Source organism: Eretmochelys imbricata, chromosome 3 (genome assembly GCF_965152235.1).
Source record: "Eretmochelys imbricata isolate rEreImb1 chromosome 3, rEreImb1.hap1, whole genome shotgun sequence".
NCBI lineage: Eukaryota > Metazoa > Chordata > Testudines > Cheloniidae > Eretmochelys > Eretmochelys imbricata.
In genome coordinates this window covers 4,531,413-4,552,407 of record NC_135574.1, presented here as the reverse complement: position 1 = coordinate 4,552,407, position 20,995 = coordinate 4,531,413, and the positions used below count along the sequence as shown (strand labels likewise).

Genomic DNA, 20,995 nt, shown 5'->3' with positions numbered 1-20,995 from the left:
TAAATAAGTGCACCGAGCATACCCTAGCAACAGCTCCAGGCTCGGCGTGGCTTGCTGGTCTGGGCGTTGCGAGTGCTGCAGCCAGGGTCTGCAAGCAAGGCCCCCACATCAGAGGGGCTGGGTCAAAACGTGTGTGAGCGGCATGTGCCCGGATGCATGGGGGCGCAGTGCCGCTCACTCAACTTCGGCTTGGCCGATCTCCTGCCATCATGCCGGAGGGGTGGCTGGGCCGAAGCTGAGTGGTGCTGTGAACCCCGTGCACCCGCTCGCAGCTTCCGCAGTGGGGAGCAGCCCAGCCAGCCCCATTGGACTGGAGCTGCAGACTGCCACGGTGGGGTCAGTGCGGGGCAGGCCTGCAACCCTCCCCCAGGGACAGGACCTGACCCCCACAGGTCTTCCAGCCTCCCGGGGACAGGACCTGATTCCCCCACCTCTCTGGCCCTCCCACATGGTTGTGACCCGCAGGTTGAGTCACCCTGGTATAGACACACCCAGTGAGTCCTGGCTTCATTTGGGGGCGGCAGGAGGTGTCTCCTCTTGGATCCCCAATTCTTGCTCCCTTCCTCATGCGGGGAGGGTCCACCCTTCCATCCCTGCTGTCCCTAAACAGCTGGTCAGCACCAATCTGGGGCCTGCCAGCATGACTGATGCTGAAATCTCCCCGTCAGGAGGGGAGCCCCTCACCCCCCGAGGTGCCAGCCGGGAGTGGGGTGTCTCCAGGAGCCAGCCGTGCATTGGGCACTCGTCTCTTTGCCTAAACATCAAAGCAATGGGAAATGCCGCACACACAAAGCCAGGGCGCGGGCTCTCCCCATACAGTCGTATCTTTATTGAGCCAGGAATACATTTACCACTATATCGTAGGTAGATACTGGGGTGAAAAGGGCAGGAGATGACGCAAACCAGCTGCACCATGTTGCACACACGCGACATCACACCAGCCTGCGACACGTCTCATCGCGTAAGGCACCCTCGGCGCTCAGCAGGAATGGGGCAGGACCCCCTCCCGCCCTCCGGCTGCCTGGTCCCAGATCCAAGCGCTTGTCCCTTTCTCAAGGGAAGGGCAGGGGACTTTGTCTAGGGGATGGGTTCCTCGGGCCTGGCACAGGGGTGACAGCCAGACCGGGCACTCCCCAGCGTGCTGGTGTTTTAGGTGGGTTTGGGGGGTTGAGGCAGGCTGGGGGATGGGGTTGGATGGTCCTGCAGGTAGATGCCCACCCCAGCCCGGGCTCAGAGCACGAGAGGCAGGGTCTGAACCGTAATACAGTGGCTGTTCCTGGGCAGGGCCGGCTCAGATAGCGAGGCTGAGTGTTGTTTTCCCACGGGCCTCTGGGAGGCCGTTTTGCCCAAAGTTTTGTGCCTGCCATGAACCGTGGGCCCCATGTTTGAACAGAGGCAGGGCCTGGGCCCGTCATCCTGGTGCAGCACTGGGGCCGCTTGCCGGTCAGGGTCTCAGATCCAGGGTCTCCCCAGCCTCTTCACCGCTCCTCTTCCCAATCCCCCCCAGCTCCCCAGACAGCCCGAGACCTCCCCCAACCTGCTTCACCTCTAGGCCCCCCGTCCAGACTGCTCCCCAGCACTGTCTCCCACCAAACACTTCCTCTTCCATTTGGCTCATGACCCCGGTCCCACAGCTCAGCCTCCCCCACCGCCCTGGGTGCTCCCCAAAAGCCACGTAGTGCCTCTCCCCGGCCTTTTGCCACTTCTCTAGGCCTCCCCTTCCTTCCCCACCACTAGCTTCCTGCTCCCCCCTGTACTTCCCAGCCGCTGCAGCTGTGTAAAGTCCCCCCCATGGCTGGTTCCCCCATGCTCCAACAGACATTGACCCCATGGTGATGGATTGCTGAATAGGAACAGACGGGGACTGAGCTGGGCCAGCGGCAGATCTCCCTCCGTCTCTATCTAACCCACCGCTGCAAACAGGCCCGAATGGCTGTAACAAGCAGCACTCTCCAGCCACACCTCTTGAAGCTGGGGGGGGGGGTCTGGTTGTTCCCATTTCACAGATGGGGAAACTGAGGGGGACGTGAAAAGAAAATTAGAAGGGGGCAGATTCAGAAGGTGATAAAAGGAAATATTTTTTTCACACAAGGCACAGTTAGTCTGTGGAACTCACTGCCACTGGAGGCCATTGAGGCCAACAACTGAGCATGAGTCAAAGGGGACTTGGGCATGTCTGTGGATAACAGGACTATCCAGACTTATAATTAACCGTTAGAGATCAGGATTAGCGCTTTGTCAGGGGCAGGTTCTCCCTCATCAGCAACTGGTGGGGGGGAGGGGAGGGTGTCTCAGACCGTCCTCTGAAACATCTGATGCTAACGGCTGCCGGAGACAGGATGCTGGGCTAGCTGGGCCGCGGGGCTGAGCCAGTCTGCCAATTCCTGCGAAACCCTGGTCTACTGGCTCCCGCCGCCAGGCGCCGGCTCCTGCAGCTCTCTGCCAGGGACTGCCGCGTCCCGCAGCCGGAATCCGAAGACCGGGGTTCAGTTCCCAGCTGTCTGGCTGACTCGCTGTGTGACCCCTTCCTAGCCTCTCATTGACTCCCACCCAGCTTCTGCCATGAGCACGGGGCGATCTAAACACGATTCCGAGCTGTGCAGACCAGCCACGGAGGTAGCGGTGCTCCTCTTGATCAGCCACCGGCCAGGGAGTCAGGGGCTTTGGGTCTAACGCCAGCCCTACCCCTGGCTCAGCAAGTGGCTTTCGGCAGGTCACCAGGGCCTCGGTAGCTGTCAAATGAGCTTTTCATGGATCCCAAGGCCAGAAGGGCCCACTGTGATCGTTTAGTCTGACCCCCCACCCCCCCCACATGACACAAGCCAGAGACCCGCCCCAGAATAATTCCTAGAGCAGAAGCTTTGAGACAAAAGTCCAATCGCGATTTAAAAATGGCACGGATGACAAATCGAGCACGGCCCGTGGTAAGTTGCTCTAATGGTTAAGTACCCCCCCACTTTGTAAATTGCACACCTTATTTCCAGTCTGAATTTGTCTAGCTTCAACTCCAAGCCATTGCATAGTGTTGGACCTTTCTCAGCTAGACTCAAGAGCCCATGATTAGATACTTGTAGACACCCCCACCCGGCTCTCTGTGCAGCTAAATAGATTGAGCTCCTTGTGCCTGTCACCATAGCATACGTTCTCTGACCCTTTCATCAGTCATGGCTCCTCTCTGACCCCCCTGCAATTTGTCAGCATCCTTCTTAGGGGCTCTCGATGCAAAGGGGCTGGAGGTTTTACACGGGAATTTGGAGCCTGCTGGCTTGGCTGCCTAGGGCACAGTGTCTGCTCCCCAAATCCCTCGATCCTGACTTAGAGGGAACCCTTTTCACGGGGAGCAGGGATTCCAGGGATCATTCGATCCTTGGCCCCTCTATCGCAAGCGGCCAGGGAGGGTGCCATCTGAGATGGCGGGCGATGGTGCCATGGGCCTCTGCCTACCAGGAGCTGAACCAGGGTACCGACAGCTGAGGCCACCTGGACCAAGCCCAACTGGCTGCCGTGCGGGTCAGGAGGGAGAATCGAAGTGTCCGAATACAGAACTGTGGGATGCTCAGGGATGGCCCCGACCAGCTGTGGCATGAGAGCGCGGTGCCCAGACCCACTTGCAGTGAGCGAGGTCTGGAGCAGAGGCTGCAGGGAAAGAAGTGGATGATGGAAACCAAGGCAATGATGCAACTGGAGGCACGTCCATCTGTGCCAGGCAGCAAAACGCCCAGGCTCTGCCAGCGAAAGGGAGACATGGGAAACCTGCTTGGGCCCAGCTCCCCAGATCCCAGCAGCAGGGCAAAGCCCAGTGCATTCTTGGCAAGGCCTACCAGAGTCCCGAAGCCAGAGTCTCTCTCACACACACACGCACTCCCATTGACACACGAAGATTTAGCTCTTTGCCTTTCAAACATCCCCGCGTGTCTGGGTCAAACAGGAACAAGCAGGATCTTGGAAAGGGAAGGGCAGGACGTGGACAGCGCTGGTTTCCCATCCGGGGGGGGGCCGTGCTGCCCTTGGCTGTCTCTGAGGGCATGTGAACGAACAACGGGTGCTGGCTGCTGGGGGCACTGTGCAGGTCAGCATGGATCCAGGTCCTAACAGTGAGCGGGGATCCCAGCGTCTCTGCTCAGGCAGGACGTCCCGGGAGGGATGTGGGGGGTCTCCTGTAGGGCCAGGGGGATGCTGGTGACAGACCTTGGGATGCGCCTCCAGCCAGATGGCACATTTACTCAGCACTGCAGAGACCTCCCCTCCCCGTCCCAGCTGGGCCAGCGTCCCGTAGGGCAGGGCTGCGGGTGGGGCTGGCTTAGACACCCGGCGGCCCCGGTAAGCCTGGGGGCCCACGCACGCCGGGGTCTCCCTTCGGACCCGGTGGCCCAAGCTGGCCTGGTGACCCTGGCTTCCCTGGGATCCCTGGCTTCCCTTGTGGCCCTGCTGGACCCACTGGCCCTGGAGCTCCCTCCAGCCCCTGAGGGCCTATGTCGCCTTTCAGGCCCATCTGTCCTTTGAGGCCAGCTTGCCCAAAGCTGCCCTTAGCACCTTTAAAGCCCGGCACGCCTTTCACGCCAATAGGTCCCCTCTCGCCTTGAGGGCCTGGGATGCCTGGAGGTCCTCTGGAGCCCTGTGGGCCAGGAGAGCCCAGGCCCCCTGCATCACCCTTCTCCCCCTTTCTTCCTGCGGGCCCCTTCACTCCCATGTCGCCTTTGAGTCCTCTGGGTCCAGGGAGGCCAGGCACACCTGCGGGGGAAAGGATCAAGTGGTGAGTGCAGAACATCGTTAACCAGTGTTACCTGGGTTACAGTATCCAGGCAACATGAAAGGAACAGGTGGGGAGGGCAGAGCATTGTTAACCAGAGTTACCTTGGTTACAGTGTCCTGGCAATGGGAGCCTGAGTGGTCCTCCTGCCCCGCAAGGGGCATGCCACTGGACAGCACTGAGCTCTGCAGCTGGAGACCCCCCCGCCCCACCCCAGGCAGGTGACACATTAAGGCAACGAAGGACCAAAGTCCATGGGCACGAATCACATGGGAGATGCCTACCCCATCCTAACCCTGCTCAATGTCACAGAAGAGAGGGAGCCTAGCCAACGCACCCAGGGAGGGAAGCATCTTTCCTGCCCCTGCTCCCCGCCCCAGGGTTTGGAGAGCGGGTTGACCCTCCGCCAGAATCGTTGGGGTTAATCGTCCAGCTCCCAGGAAATGGCTGGTGTCTGAGTAATTGTCCCATCTCCAGCTGGGGGAGACTGTTGTGGAATTGACTGGCATCCCTTGGGAACCACATGGAGAAGTCCACCAGCAGGAGCCAAGGGAAGGCGCCAGGTGCCCATCCCCTGCCAGCTCCTCCTGTTTACCCTCCCTGCCCATTAGAGATGCCGTCATGTGTTGACTCAAGTGGCCCTGCCAGCAGACGGACACACAGCGAGGCACTGTCTGAAGCTAGGGGCTTTGTGGGAGGAACTGCACCTACTGCCCGGCCCTGCCAGGTCCACAGCTTGTTTTGCATTGCTCCCTTTTTCCATAACAGGACCACAGCAACAAGAATGGCAGCCGGGAGAGCTGGGTGTGTTTGTGCCAGGGAGGCTTCCTGCTCTCTGGGAAGCTGGGATTAACCCTTGCTCCCCCTTCACCTCTAAGCACTAGAGGCGTGCTCTGTCTCTGGACTGCAACATGCTGCTAGAGGGGGGTTAGCTAATATGGGATGTCAATAGGAGGTTCCCCGGTGCTGGAGCACCCTGGGCGTCCTGGCCAAATTCCAGCATGGGCAATGTTCTCCCTCTCTATACTCCTTCCTGCAGCTTTCTCTTGCCCTGGCTGCAGTGTGTTGCCAACTAGCTGCTGTGCTCCATCCCAGAGGTGGCTGCATTTCAATGGTCGCTAAAGTAATTCCTATGCCCTGGCTTTCGCCCAGCAGGTTCCCAAAGCGCTTTCCAAAAGGCACCCAGGCTCAGCGCTCAATAGGAGAGTGGGGGCTGGCTCGGCAGCAGGGGGAGGCAGGAGAGCTGGGGCCGGGGTGCGGGGGAACATGCAACAGCTGGAAGGCGGGGTTTGGAAGTCTGTCTGTACAGCTGGGGGAATAGTGACTAGGCTGGGGAAGGGTTTGAGGTGGGAGACTGGGCCTAGGCACTTGTCCAGTGGGGGGGGGGGGGCAGGAGATGGGGAGGGAGGGCTCTGTAGCTGCTTGGGCAGGGGTTGGATATAGATGATAATGTTATTTATAGCACCCCTATGTGGGTCAGACCCCCCTCATCACAGAGCAAGACACGGCAGACCTGAAATGGGCCGTGGCTTCAGAATTCAGAGCTGCCGCTGCCCGAGGTGACGGGGTAGCTCCCCTGGGAGGCAGCAGTAATAGGCTATTATCCTGCAAGCAGGGCAGCTACAGGAGGGACGAAGCCAACACACGCTCGACAAGCCCGTCACTCCAGCGGCCCGTGACGCTGCTAAGCTCACCCCCACGTGATCAATCCCGCAGTCGTTAGAAAACCCAGGAGACATCGCTCAATCAGACCCCGGGGGAAGGACGGGACAGAGGCTTGGCTGAGATGGTCCAGTGCTGATTTAATACGGGGAGTGAGGGGCTGCAACACACGCTTTGGGGCACTAGGGGGCACTCGCGGGGAGGGTAATAACAGGGAAGCCAGCTGCTGGCCAGGGCGAATTATCTTAATTAAAGGAGCCAGCCCTGATCGGGGAGGAGGGAGGAGAGTGAGCAGGGTCATTGACAAATGAGCGCCCTACAACACAAATGACCGGCTAGACATAGGTGGTTTGCTAATAGATGAGCTGCCGGTGGATGGGGAAGGTCCCAGGCCTGGCCCCCTTGCCGGAGACAGGGCCATTCGAGTGACCGCATGGGGCATGATAAAACTGGGGACGGGAAGAGAGAGGAAGCCGGGTGAACAGCAGGAGGCCGTTTTAGTACCGTTATATAAGGCACTGGTGAGACCTCACCTGGAGTACTGTGTGCAGTTCTGGTCTCCCATGTTTAAGAAGGATGAATTCAAACTGGAACAGGTACAGAGAAGGGCTACTAGGATGATCCGAGGAATGGAAAACTTGTCTTATGAAAGGAGACTCAGGGAGCTTGGCTTGTTTAGCCTAACTAAAAGAAGGCTGAGGGGAGATATGATTGCTCTCTATAAATATATCAGAGGGATAAATACCAGAGAGGGAGAGGAATTATTTAAACTCAGTACCAATGTGGACACAAGAACAAATGGATATAAACTGGCCACTAGGAAATTTAGATTAGAAATTAGACGAAGGTTTCTAACCATCAGAGGAGTGAAGTTTTGGAATAGCCTTCCGAGGGAAGTAGTGGGGGCAAAAGATCTATCTTGCTTTAAGATTAAACTCGATAAGTTTATGGAGGAGATGGTATGATGGGATAACATGGTTTTGGTAATTAAATATTCACGGTAAATAGGCCCAATGGCCTGTGATGGGTTTTAGATGGGGTAAGATCCAAGTTACCTGGGAAAGAATTTTCTGGGAAAGAATTTTCTGTAGTATCTGGCTGATGAATCTTGCCCATATGCTCAGGGTTTAGCTGATCGCCATATTTGGGGTCGGGAAGGAATTTTCCTCCAGGGCAGATTGGAAGAGGCCCTGGAGGTTTTTCGCCTTCCTCTGTAGCATGGGGCACGGGTCACTTGCTGGAGGATTCTCTGCTCCTTGAGGTCTTTAAACTACAATTTGAGGACTTCAATAGCACAGATATAGGTGTGAGGTTTTTTTTGTAGGAGTGGTGGGTGAAATTCTGTGGCCTGCGTTGTGCAGGAGGTCAGACTAGATGATCATAATGGTCCCTTCTGACCTAAATATCTATGAATCTATGAATCTATGACAGCAGAGGAGCGGGCAACCCAGTAAGGATGCAGCTGAGGTCGGTCCATGAATGCCTCCAAGTCTGGCAGGGCTGGGTGGGCCACGGCCGAGAGAGAGCCCTGCGGCCGTGTCTCGTGGTGTCCTTGCAGAGCCGGGCACGCAGCCAGCCCAGCCCGCGCTCTGCACATCCCATAATCAAGGATAATCCATCTTCCCTCCAGAGGCAGCCCGGAGGGCAGGCAAGACAGCATCAGCGGCCCAGAGCCAATGGTGTTGGAGGTGTGGGGGGGATGCTTTGTGACTGGGGGGGGGGGTGTTATGGTGTATGGGTGAGTATATATGGGTGTAGAGGGGAGAGGATGTTGGGAGCAGGGGGATGTGTTGTGATGTGTGTGTTACAGTGTGTGGGTGAGTGGATGTGGATGTGGAGAGGAGAGTGGGTAGGGTGTGGGGATGTATTGTGATTGTGTGTACGTTATGGTATGTAGGTAAGTGTATATGGGTGTAGAGGGGAGAGGGTGTTGGTTGGAGGTGCATTGTGATGTGTGTGTTACGGTGTCTGGGTGAGGGTATATAGGTATGAAGGGGAGAGGGGGTTGGGTGTGGGGATGCGTTGTGATGTGTGTGTTATGGTATGTGACTGTTTGTACATGGGTGTGCAGGGGAGAGGGGGTTGGAGCTGTGGGGGGATGCGTTGTGATGAGGTATGTGTGTGTTATGGTGGGTAGGTGAGTGTATATGGGTGTAGAGGGGAGAGAGGGTTGGATGTGAGGATGCGTTGTGATGTGTGTGTGTGTGTTACGGTGTGGGGGTGAGTGTCTCTTGGTGAGGAGTGGAGGGGTGGGGAGGTGCAGGGCGAGGTGTGTGTTACGGTGTGGGGGTGAGTGTCTCTTGGTGAGGAGTGGAGGGGTGGGGAGGTGCAGGGCGAGGTGTGTGTGTTACGGTGTGGGGGTGAGTGTCTCTTGGTGGGGAGTGGAGGGGTGGGGAGGTGCAGGGCGAGGTGTGTGTGTTACGGTGTGGGGTGAGTGTCTCTTGGTGAGGAGTGGAGGGTGGGGGAGGTGCATTGCGAGGTGTGTGTTACGGTGTGGGGGTGAGTGTCTCTTGGTGGGGAGTGGAGGGTGGGGAGGTGCAGGGCGAGGTGTGTGTGTTACGGTGTGGGGGTGAGTGTCTCTTGGTGGGGAGTGGAGGGTGGGGAGGTGCAGGGTGAGGTGTGTGTGTTACGGTGTGGGGGTGAGTGTCTCTTGGTGAGGAGTGGAGGGTGGGGAGGTGCAGGGCGAGGTGTGTGTGTTACGGTGTGGGGGTGAGTGTCTCTTGGTGGGGAGTGGAGGGTGGGGGAGGTGCATTGCGAGGTGTGTGTGTTTGTGACGTGTGGGCTCCAGCCCTGTTTTCACCAGGGCGCTGGCAGGCCGTGGTTTCCCTCGGTGCGGTGGGTGCCACTCTTCCCTCGCGATGGCACCCACAGCAGCAGCAGCGGTTACCCCAGCTGCCCGGGGCCGAGCACGTCACAGCGGCTAGGGCTGTGGGGAGCCCGGCTGGAGACACCATAAAGGGGCCGGCAAGCGCTGAGCCCCCTCCCCACCACTGAAAACCAGGCCCCTTCAAGTGTCTGCTGTCAAGCACCAAAGATCCCTCATCACTTCTGAAATCACGGCCCTGAGATTTTTGTGGTTGAACCAGTGGCCCAAGATACCTCCAAAAGCCCCTGTCTGCAGCCAAAATCCTCCCATTCAGACACAGAACAAGAGCTAGCTCCCCCATTTGGGTCACCTGTCTGCTGCCTCAGTTTCCCCTCTGGGCTCCCTGGTGAACGCACACACACTCGCGTGGGTCACCACCACAGAAGAGCTTTATGAGCTTGCTACTTCTTCCACCCCAGGGGCCTGGTCCTTCGCCGCTGGCAGTCCCGGGTTCGAGCCCCGGCCAGGATGTACCCACGTGCAACTCGCCTCGTAAGATGGTGACGTTGCGCAGGATCTCCCCGTGCCTGACGTCCACCACTTTCATTTCCTCCATGACCATGGACAGGTTGCGGATGTCGAAGTCCAGCCGGGCGCTGAGCAGGCTGAACCGCTCCCTCAGCAGGTCCGTGGTGCCCAGCATCAGGCTGACGGACTTGTTCAGGTAATACAGCTCCTCGGCGTGGGAGTGGAAGCCCAAGGTGCAGGAGAGCCGCACGTCGTCCAGGTACTTGAGCATGCTGTGCACGTGGCTGTCTGTGGCGTTGATGTTGGTGAAGATGGTGCTGATCTCGATCTCGTGGGAGGTCATGCGCCCCTCCAGGGTCTCGAACTGCTCCGCCGTCCGGTTCTGCGTGTACCGGGTGTGGTACTGCAGGTCGTGCGTGTTCTCCTCGTGGTCGTCCAGGAAGGAGGAGATATTATCCAGCTGCAGCTGGAGCCCCATCACCTGTAACACCAGGTCATGCATGCCTTCTGAGTTCTGGCTGATCCTCTGCGAGGCCAAGCTCAGGCTGGCCTGCATGCTCTTGACCAGCTCGCTGGTCTTGGAGGAGGTGGCCCTCAAGCTTCCGAAGAGCCGGGTGTAGTTCTGCCACTCGGTCACGACCTTCTGCAGTGTCAGCGTCTCCTCGTCCATCTTCCGCTGGATGGTGTGGATCCACTCCGAGGTCTGCCCCACCGTGAAGTTCATCTGCTCCACCACCGCCTTGACGTCGTACCGCTCCTGCAGCAGCCCCTTCAGGGAGTCATCCAGAGCCGAGGTGGCCGCCTGCCAGCCTCTCACCTGGGCTAGGAAATGCCCCAAGGTCTGGTTGACCTGCCGGATGGAGAATGAGCAGCCGTCCATCTCACTGGTGATCTTGCTGCTGGTGGATGAGAGCTGCTGGTAACTCTGCGAGGTCCGGTCCAGCAGGATCTCCTGGACCAAGAGCATCTTCTGAATCTCCTCCAGCTCTTCCTGCAACTTGCTTATCTCCTGCCCCAGCTGCCTTGTGTCGTGGCAAAAGGAGCAGTTCCCCGAGGATTTCTGATCTGAACGAGAGATACATAGCTCTGTCATGCTGTGCGCCAAGCAACGACACACAAGTCAGCTGTGGAGAATGGACACATCCCCCTCGGACTAGACCCCGGTGTCTGCGAGGCTCTCTCCACAACACGTTCTTCTCCCCATGTGCTCTGGGATTCCTACTAGTTGGACACAGGTACGGCTAAGCCACATGTGGGCAAACTACAGATCTCTACAGTGGGGGAGGCCCAAGAACCAGGACTGCCTGGGTTCTAATCCCAGCTCTGACACTGACTCCCTGCACAGCTTTGGGCAAGTCACCTATCACTATGTGCCTCAGTTTCCCCCACATGTAAAACAAGGATAGTGATACTTAACCTGCCTTTGGAACACACTTTGCCATCAACCCATAGAGTGTGCTCAGGATTATTATGATCCAGCTTTCCCATATTTCCTACAGGAACTTTTACAAGGAAATTGTGGGAGAGATGTAGGCCTTCCCTCCTCCCCCTCGGACTTCCTCCTAGTTCTTTCTCCAGTCAGGATAGAGGCTCACACTGAAGGCTCTGTAAGACCTTCCCTGCACCAGCCCCCTTCCAACTGCTAGAGCAAACAGCAGCTTCCACCCAGCTGACTGGCAGCAGAATTGCCCTTCCCATGCGGTGCTTGCACCATTGACCACCAACCCCCCTAATCCCATCTGAGTAGTGACCCCGCAAAGTCCCTGAACTCCAAGGGCTACTCTGCTGCCCGAGGGTTCGCAGCCCATGGTAAGGAGATATAACGGGGCCAGTGCTCCGTGGGGATCAGAACACTCACCGAGCTCCTGGAGGTTCTCCTGGACAGACACGATCTTCTTCTCATAGTAAGTCTGGGTCGAGCTGATGTCATCGGCTATGGAATTGACCTTCTTAAAGACTGCGGGGAAGAGAGAGATGGGAATATGGGGGGTGGTCTGTGCTTTCAGCTCTTCTAGGTAAAGTGAGTGAATAATGATATTTTTCTGGAAACCAATTTGTCCGAAATGGATTCTCTTCCAATAGAAAGAGCTGTTAGTCGGTTTTAGCATTAGCAGACATTTTGGGCCAAATCCCCAGCTGTTAGAAACTGATGAAGCTCCTCTGAACTCAATGGGGCCAGATTCCTCTCTGGTGTAAATAAGCATAGCTCTATTTAAATCAATGGGGTCAGATGCCCAGCTGGCATACATTTACACCAGCTAAAGTCCTGACCTCTAATCTTTTGAATATATAAGAAATGGAAGAAAGTGGAAGTTGACAGTAATGAAAATAAATCATAAGCTAGGTATTGGAGAACAATGATAAGGGACGCAAAGGGACACATGGAGAAATCCATGGCCAGCAGAGTTAAGGACAATAAGGAGTTTTCTAAGTATATTAGGAACAAAAAGAATCCTGACAATGGTATTGGTCCATTACTAGATGGAAATGGTAGAACTGTCAATAGTAACGTAAAAAAGGCAGAAGTGTTCAATAAATATTTATATTCTGTATTTGAGGAAAAAGCAGACAATGCAATCTCAACATATGATAACACTCTTTCCATTCCACTAGTATCTCAGGAGGATGTTAAACAGCAGCTTCAAAAGTTTACATTTCTAAATCAGCGGGTCCAAGAGTTTTAAAAGAGCTGGCTGAGGAGCTCACTGGACCACTAATGTAGATTTTCAATAAGTCTTGTAACACTGAGGAAGTTCCAGAAGACTGGAAGAAATCTAATGTCAGGCCAATAGCTAAAAAGGACAAATGGGATGACCCAGATATTTATAGGCCAGTCAGCCGGACATCGATTCCAGGGAAGACAATGGAGCAGCTGATATGGGACTCGATTAATAAAAAAATAAAAGAGGGTAATGTCATTAATGCCAATCAGCATGGGTTTTTACGGAAAATAGATCCTGTCAAGCTAACTTGATATCTTTTTGTGATGAGATTAAGAACATAGAATATAAGAACTACCATATTAAGTCAGACCTATGGTCCATCTAGCCCAGTATTCTGTCTTTTGATAGTGGCCGGTGCCAGATGCTTCAGGGGAAATGAACAGAACAGAACAGGGCAATTACTGAGTGATCCATCGTCCAGCTCCAGCTACTGGCAGTTGGAGGTCTAGGGACACCCAGAGCGTGGCATTGCCCCCTGACCATTTTGATTAATAGCCATTGATGGTCCTATCCTCCATAAATTTACCTAGTTCTTTTTTTCACCCAGTTATACTTCTGGCCGTCACAACATCCTCTGGCAATGAGTTCCACAGGTTGACTGTGCGTTATGTGATGAAGTACTTCCTTGAGTTTGTTTTAAGCCTGGTGTCTGTTAATTTAATTGGGGGAGCCTTGGTTTTTGTGTTACATGAAGGGGTAAATAACACCTCATTACTCACTTTCTCCACACCAGTCATCATTTTATAGACCTCCATCATATCCCCCCTTAGTCATCTCTTTTCCAAGCTGAAAAGTCCCAGTCTTTAACGTCTCTCTGCACATGGAAGGTGTTACATACCCTCAATCATTTTTGTTGTCCTTCTCTGTACTTTTCCCAATTCTAATATATCTTTTTTGAGATGGGGCAACCAGAGCTGGATACAGTATTTAAGATGAAGAATTATTTATTATTCAATTCAAAGCCAAATGCACTGCAGGTCCCACAAGAGAAAGGCTGGTCCAGTGGTTAGGCCACCAGTCTAGGACTGGGGAGACCTGGGTACAAGTCCCTGCTCAGCTGTAGACTCCCTGCGTGACCTCAGGAGAGTCACTCAATCGCTCTGTGCCTCAGTTTCCCCATCTGTACAATGGTGATCGCAGCCCTGCCCTGCCTCACAGAGGGGTAGTGAGGATAAAGATTGTGAGGTGCTGTGATACCAGGGTGATGAGCGCCTGGGATGGGGTGTGCACCCCACACCAATCCTGACAGAGTTAGCAAGGGCCTGAGAAACCAGTTAGGTTACCTGGTGGCACCTGAGAGAGGGAGGGCCAGGGCTAACTGAGAGCAAAACCCAGCCGGGGAAGGGCTGGGCCAGCACCATAAAGCCAAGAGGCTGAAAGCAGAAGGGGCCTGCAGTTGCTCCAAGAGGCATCCAGGAAGAGGAGGAAACGCAGCAGGAGGGTAAGTCCGGGGATCCTGCCCTGGAGTAAGGCATCTGGCCAGTAGCCAGGAGGGGGGAAGTAGTAGCTATGGGGAGTGGGGAAGGCTCCAGTGGTGAACCCAGAAGCAGGGGAGAGAAGATAGGGAAGGAGCCCAAGGAAACAGGGATGGGGCTAAGGGCCTTGGCTGGAACCCATGTAGCATGCAGGCCTGGGTACCCCTGCCAGCCACTGGTGCAATGGTACAGAGCTAGAAGGGTTGAACACCGGCTGGCACCAGCATTTGGGCAGGAATCTGGTTGGACTTTGTAACCCCGGAAGGGGTGGTCTAAGTGATGGGCTGGCCGGAGGGCGAAATTACCTGCAGAAAGGCTATTGCGGAGCAAGCGCCAAGCAGCCAGGGGGCACCTGACATGGCCGGAGCGACACCCCCCAACCTAGATGTGCTGGTGGTGAGTGGTGACCCCATTCCAGTGCCACATAAGGACCGCAAGTCGATAGAACCCTGCCCTCTGCACAAGGAGCTTTCCGAATCGGCTTGCTTTTCCGCAGGAGCTGAGCAACCCCCAGGGAATGAGGGATGCTTCTGTAGCCCCCCCAAGAGCACCGGGCACTAAACAGAGAGACAAGTCCTCATGACACCAGTGCACAGTGATGTAAATCAGGATGGTGGCACTGGGCACCTGCTTGGTGCTGGCATGAAGCTCAACATCTGTGCCCAGAGGATCTTACGGTCTAAGGCCACTTCTGACCTGGAAATCTCTCATCCCACCCATCCTAGAGCCTAAGGCCAGAAGGGATCACCGGATCAGCTACCTGACCTCTTGTGTATCCCAGGCAACTAGCCCCACCCAACTCCTGCCCACAAAACCTCTCGCCAGCCGTGGCCAAACCTGCGGCTTCAGAGGAAGGAGACAAAAAAACCCAAACCAGAATACACTGAGGGGGAAAATAGCCCTTCCTGACCCCTGCAGGTGACCAGCAGAAGCTCTGAAGCATGAGAATCTGCCTAACCCGAAACCTGGGGCAGATTCTTCCTCTCCCCTCTGCCTTTCTTACCAAGGCAGGTCTGACCCTGCAATCGGATCAGCCACTGGGGATGGGCACCGGGGTCTGCGCAGCTCAACACAGACATGATCCAGACCACGTTCGTGGTTAAGAGAGAGCAGGGGTGTGCGTGTGTGTGTGTGTGTGTGTGAATATTGGCCCCCGGGGGCAAGAGCCATTTCCATGCTGGGTGCTGCTCACTTTCCAGTGGGAGCAGCGGCGGCTCCCCATCCATCTCCCTCTGCTGATTTCCTCCCAGATGTAATTTACAAGCGATGAACGTGACCAGAGAATGTCTATTTGTAATGGGCGCTGGACATGCGGGAAACCTTCCAAGGCGCTGGAGCGGCCAGCCGTTGCTGGAGCGTAACAAGGGGAGGAGAAAGCGGAGCCAGCATTGGAAAGGATTTGCTCGAATCCTTTGGGTGGGTGGGATTGACGGGGCTGCACCCTCAGCCGGTGGAAATCGGGGGGAGCTGCGTGGAAGTCAACAGCGCTCGGCCACTTTGTACCAGCTGGGGTCTGGCCCACTCATGCTATTTCTACAAAGGACCACCTGGCGTTTCCAACCCTTGCCAAGCGCGCCAACCCATGTGTCAGCTTTGCAGAAACGCTGTCTCCCACATCACCTCCCTTTGCCAAGAGCTTCTCCCGTATCATGGCTCTGTGGTGGGCCTCTTCCCGTCCAAACCTGATTATGGAGGCAATTTTCACGGGATGACAAATGGGAGCGGCAGCCAAAGGCTAAAACGACACTAGCCTCCTGCTGCTCTGGAGTGCGGGGTGGGCAAGGAGCCCAGAGCGGGCGGGAATCAGACCCGCCAAGGGAAGCCAACCCTTCTTCAGGAGTTTGGAAAGGGAAAGGTCATGGACCAGGGAAAGGTCACCTACGCTGGGGCATTCGTTGAGCTGCTGCACCAGGGCTCTGCAGGCCAGCGGAGAAGGGACGGGTGCTGGCGGGCAGACAGGGTCAGGAGAGGTTCTGGGTTTGGATCAGAGGTCCCAGCCCGAAGCGCTGTCTCAAGCGCGTTAAGTCTGACCATTGACTCAGCCCCTGACTGGGCGTGTTCAGGTTCAGATCTGGGAATAGGCGCCCCCCAGGCTGCGGGTGCTAGGTTCTGGTTTGGCCCATTGCAGAGACATGGGATTAACAACCTAGCTGGGCTGAAGACGGAGCTTGTCAACTGTACAAATGGGATTCCAGGATGGGGAGGCCCAGGAGAAGACTCGATGACCCAGATGGGCCCGGCCAGGCCTGTGTTCCCAGCTCCCACCCTGATGCCCGCGGGAGCAGCTTCCCTGTAAGTGGATGCAGTTCTACGGCGAAGGTGGTGAGTTTGGATCCAGCTCTTGGTTTGGCCCCATCATCTGTGACAAAACAACTTGTTTGTTCTATCTAATCTCTCGCAGGTACCTGCAGGGCCCCCATCACCGCAGTATCTGGGCTCTTCACAATCGTTAATGGATTTAGCCTCTCTTTGCCCCCGCCCCCCGCTAGCTTCTCGGAGCCCAAGGAATGTGCCAGGCCCCTGCTCGGGGATGCCCAGGGAAGGGGAAGCCCCTTTACCCCAGTGCTGGATGAGGCCCTATCTGATGGCACTGTACTGCATCAGCACAGACTGCAGCTGGGTCAGGTCCAGCCGGCCGGTCTCTGCAGGCAGCCTGGCTGTGGGGCAGTCATCGCACAGCATGGCAAGATTGCCTCACCATGTCAGCGTGGCAGCCAGCTGGTGCTGCAGGGCCAGCCCAGCAGGTCTCCCCTCCCCTGGTGCTGTGGGCCAGCCAGATGGCAGGGATCCATGGAGAAGACCTGTGCTCTGGTGGCCCATCCTAGCTGGGGAGGAGGAGAAGCCCAGGGTGTGTAGGAACTTCCATGGAGCAGGGAGGAGAGGGCTGTTCCAGGCCACCCATGCTTAGCTCCTCGCAGCTGGTGAGAGAGCGGAGCTCAAGCAGAGGTTCCTCCGATACCCAGGGCTCTGGGATCTGGCAGCTCTCTGCCCAAAATAAAACACTGCAAAACAAGCCGAAAGGAAACCACCCTGCCAATTACTGTGCTTAACTGGCACGAAGGCACTGTCCCAAACAAGAGATTCCCCGGGCAAGACTTCTGGCATACGGCTCTGAGGGACTGTGGGTGGTCTTCGCTTGTTGTGGGAGGCAGAAACCTACTCTGCGACTGCGGAATTTCTCCAGGGCATTGTCTCCAGGATCTCTGCTCCCCAGTGGGCTGCAGGTCAGGGGAGCCATGCTGCTTTCCCACAGAAGCAGCCACAAGAAGACCAAGATGCCGGGCTCACTGGTGAGCGGTGCCCTGCTGGGATGCTCGCTGGGTCTCAGACCATGAGCTCTGTGCTGAGAATCAGGGGATGGAGAGGGGGTTGGATGCTGGCTTGGTTTGGACGGGTGCTTGTCTAGTGCCCGGGGCACTGGAGACCTGGGTTCTCTTCCTGGCCCTGCAAGGGCTTGAGGGACAGCGAGGGAATAGACACAGCTAGATGGTGAGGGTAGGAGGCAAAGGGGAGCACTTGTGATATAAGAGGGCTGATGGGTGGGACTGAATTATGAGTGTTCAGGCAGTGGATTGGAGCTGGTCATTGTTATGAACTAGGGGTCACCAAATGAAATTAATAGGCAGCAATTTTAAAACAAACAAAAGGAAGTATTTTTTCATACAACGCACAGTCAACCTGTGGAACTCCTTGCCAGAGGATGTTGTGAATACCAAGACTATAACGGGATTCAAAAAATAACTAGATAAGTTCATGTAGGACAGGTCCATCAATGGCTATTAGCCAGGATGGGCAGGGATGGTGTCCCTAGCCTCTGTTTGCCAGAAGCTGGGAATGGGCGACAGGATGGATCACTTGATGATTCCCTGGTCCATTCGTTCCCTCTGGGGCACCTGGCATTGGCCACTGTCGGAAGACCGGATACTGGGCTAGATGGACCTTTGGTCTGACCCAGTATGGCCATTCTTATGTCTCTATGGCATGAGGGCTCTGCAGCATATAACAAATCCCTGCAGCAGCAAGCCCCGTTACCCACGGGTGGCTCCTGGAGCAGTTGGGGGAACAAAGACACCATAACAAATCTTGGGCTTTACGACTGGCTGCATATGGCCACACTCAGAACTTCACAGCAGCAGTGGGGACAGCACCCAGAGCCTTCTGCTCCCAAAGCCCAGGCCCCTGCTGCCATAGCCAAAGGGCAGTCTCTGTTAGCAGTAGAGGGGCTATGACACACAGCAAAGCGGTTTGGATTCTATCTGCTAGTGATGTCAGGGGTGCACATGCATACTTAACCCGAGCAGGCGAGGGGCTCAGGCCCTAGTGTTAGGAGACCCAGGTTTTAGTCCAGCTCTGTCACTGATCCACTGCATGAGCTTGGGCAAGTCACTTCCCCTCTGTGCCTCAGTTTCCTCATGGGTAAAATGGGGGTGATTGTCTTTCTCCCCCGCCCACCCCCCACCTTTGTGATGTGAGGATTTCAAGAGCTAAATACCACGATTATTACAATCCTCCAAGCCCCATGGTGACCAGGTGGGTTTCCCAGGCAGGGAAATCCCGTGTTACGCTGGTCCGCTCGTGTTTCCTGGGGAGGGGCAGGCAGGAAGGAAAAGGGAGTCAGGTCCCCCGAGGCTGCGCTCACCCAGGGACGCCAGCACCATCACGGCGATGATCAGCAAGACGCAGAAGACGTACAGCCCTTTGACGGAGGTCTGGAGCGACAGGTTCTTCTGGCACCGGCTGCAGTTGGTCCGTGTCCTGCCTGAACACGGACAAAGGCGAGAAGGGAAAGTTGGACTTTTCGGGCACGAGGCCTGGAGTCCACCCTCCGCAGATGGGCAGGAAGGATGCACCCCTCAAGCCCCTCTGTTCGCCCCCACCCTGCCACACACGGCCCTCCCGGTTGTGAGCTCTGGGGCAGCTAACCCTATTTACATCCCATCAGCTGGCCGCGCAGCGCCATCCGGTGGATCTCTTTAAGCAGAGGGTAGAATCAAGGACGTCCCCCACAAATCAACCCATTTTGTCCACCAGATCTAAGAGCATCTCCCTGGGTCCCCTCTGGTACTGACAGCAGAAAGGCCAGGCTGGGAGCCTGAGGTAACGGCAGAGCTGGAGAGAGGGTAAAGAAAGGAAAAACGCAGTGTTTCTGCCTCCTCCTGGCTCTGTGTCCTTCGTTTAGAGAGTCCCTCCCCCGCATCCCTCTTCCAAAGGCTATGAACAAGGATCCTGCCCTGCAACCTGCAGTTGCCCACTCTGGGATAACAGTCCCATGGGTTGGCACGGCCCAGGCTTTGGGGTAGGAGCTGTTTGCCCGCTCCGGCCGGGGCACAACCAATGCTGGGGTTAGCTAGCTGGGGGTGGACAGGACACGGGGCTGGAGGCCAACGTCCTTTGAAAGCAATGGAAAGGCTCCCACTGACTCTGGTGGGCCGAGGACTAGGCCTGGATGCATTTGCTCTGCCCCTGCCTGGCCATGATGAGGGCCGGGTTTGTACAGGTTTTTGGGCAGCTCAAGACGCAGCCGGGTGCTGAGGGGGATTTTTAAAAGCACCCTGAGGTGCCTAAAAACTTTCAAAAACCCAAGCCTAGGGTCCCAGCCAGCCAGGGCCGAAGCCCACTTGTCAGAGCCCGCCCTGAGCATCTCCTCAGTCACCTCCTCTAGCCAAAGTGAGGAGAGATCGGGGTTCTCCAGGGCTGGCCGAGGGCTCTGAACCCAGCTGGCTGGGCTCCCTTCTCCAGAGAGCAAGCATCAAGCCCGGAGCACAGGACCTGGGGCAGTCCCTGCCCTTCCATTAGGTGATGGTACTGACAGATGCCTCAGGCTGGTGGGACTTCACAGGGACCCCCCTGCCATATAGGCAGCAGCCCCCCTCCGTGACTGCCTAGCCCGAGCCAGGGCTCAGCAACTGTGCAGACTGAGAGTGAATCTGGGAGCTGGAGAACCCCAGGGTCCTTTCGCATCCCGACTCCGGACACTACAAGCTACTCCTGTCTCTGCTCTCCTACACCTGCCCGCCAGCAGAGGGAAAAGGCCACCATTCAGGGAACAAAACCTGCTCGCCTTCTTCACACCCTTCCCCAAGACAAGGCCCTGGTTCCCTCCCTCCCTCCCCCTCAGTTATGGGCACCAGGGCTAATTAAAGTTCTCCCCCATACAGCACGTCACAGCCTCGGGACCTCGCCATGTGGAGCGAGCATCTAGGGAGCATCCCTGCATTGACCACGGGGAATGGAGTGGGCGACACCTGATGGGCCTTCGCATGCACCGAACTTCCCAGGCCGGTCGGTGCCCTCACCGTCTGGTCTGTATCTGAAGGATGGCATGTCTTCGTCTTCTCCAATGAGGTCTTCTTCTGAAAGACAGGCAGATGCTTCAGAGCTTTCCCTGACTTTGCTCCACGGAATCACTAGCCGTGACGGCAGAGGGCCAGACTGTGCCATCCGTCCCCACCCTGCGTAGCCCCTTACTCTACAAAGGGCTCCAGTGGATGCCACTCGGCCTGAGTAGGGGCAGCAGAAGCCAGCTGGCGGTGGAAGGTGCAAAGCTGGGTCCATGGTTACGATCTATTTTGGGCCTTTCTCCCATAAACTCCTTTGGGCTCAGTTCCCTCGAGCTTCCTCCCGGGCCAGCCAGGCGGTTTGGAAAGCGGGAAGACGCCCAGGCAGGCTGCGTTGGAAAACACACCGTCCGAGCTCCGCTTTGTTTCTAAACAAGTGACGCACGTTCCCAGCAGCTGCAGTTAGCTAGAGCCAGCTGCAGTCCCACAGGTTTCCCTGCCAGCCACTGGTTGGGCTCGGCTCAGCAACAGGGAAGGAGCCTGTCCTGTTCCCAGCATTGCTCTTCTGCCTGTAGACATCTGCTGTGTCCTAAAGCCCTTCGGCCTGTTAGCAACCATCAAGGGCTAGATTAATCCCGGGATCCTGACTCCAATGCACTGGAGCCTATCCCGGACTGCGGGGAAAGCGCTCGGGCTCATGTGCATCTTTGACCCCAGGTTACTGAGAGCAAGACGCTTTCCCAGCATATGCACAAGAAGTAGAGGTGCAGGGG

General features: G+C 56.4%; 1 protein-coding gene across 1 annotated transcript; it reads right to left on the bottom strand.

Annotated features, from left to right (window-relative positions):
* Positions 1-4,300: 4,300 nt before the first annotated feature.
* SCARA3 (scavenger receptor class A member 3) lies at positions 4,301-20,530 on the bottom strand. Its single transcript, XM_077811489.1, is given in 6 exon segments — positions 4,301-4,731; positions 9,768-10,811; positions 11,605-11,703; positions 18,584-18,703; positions 20,241-20,434; positions 20,436-20,530. Coding segments are annotated over 6 exon segments (1,983 nt in total).
* Between the last annotated feature and the right edge of the window lie 465 nt (positions 20,531-20,995).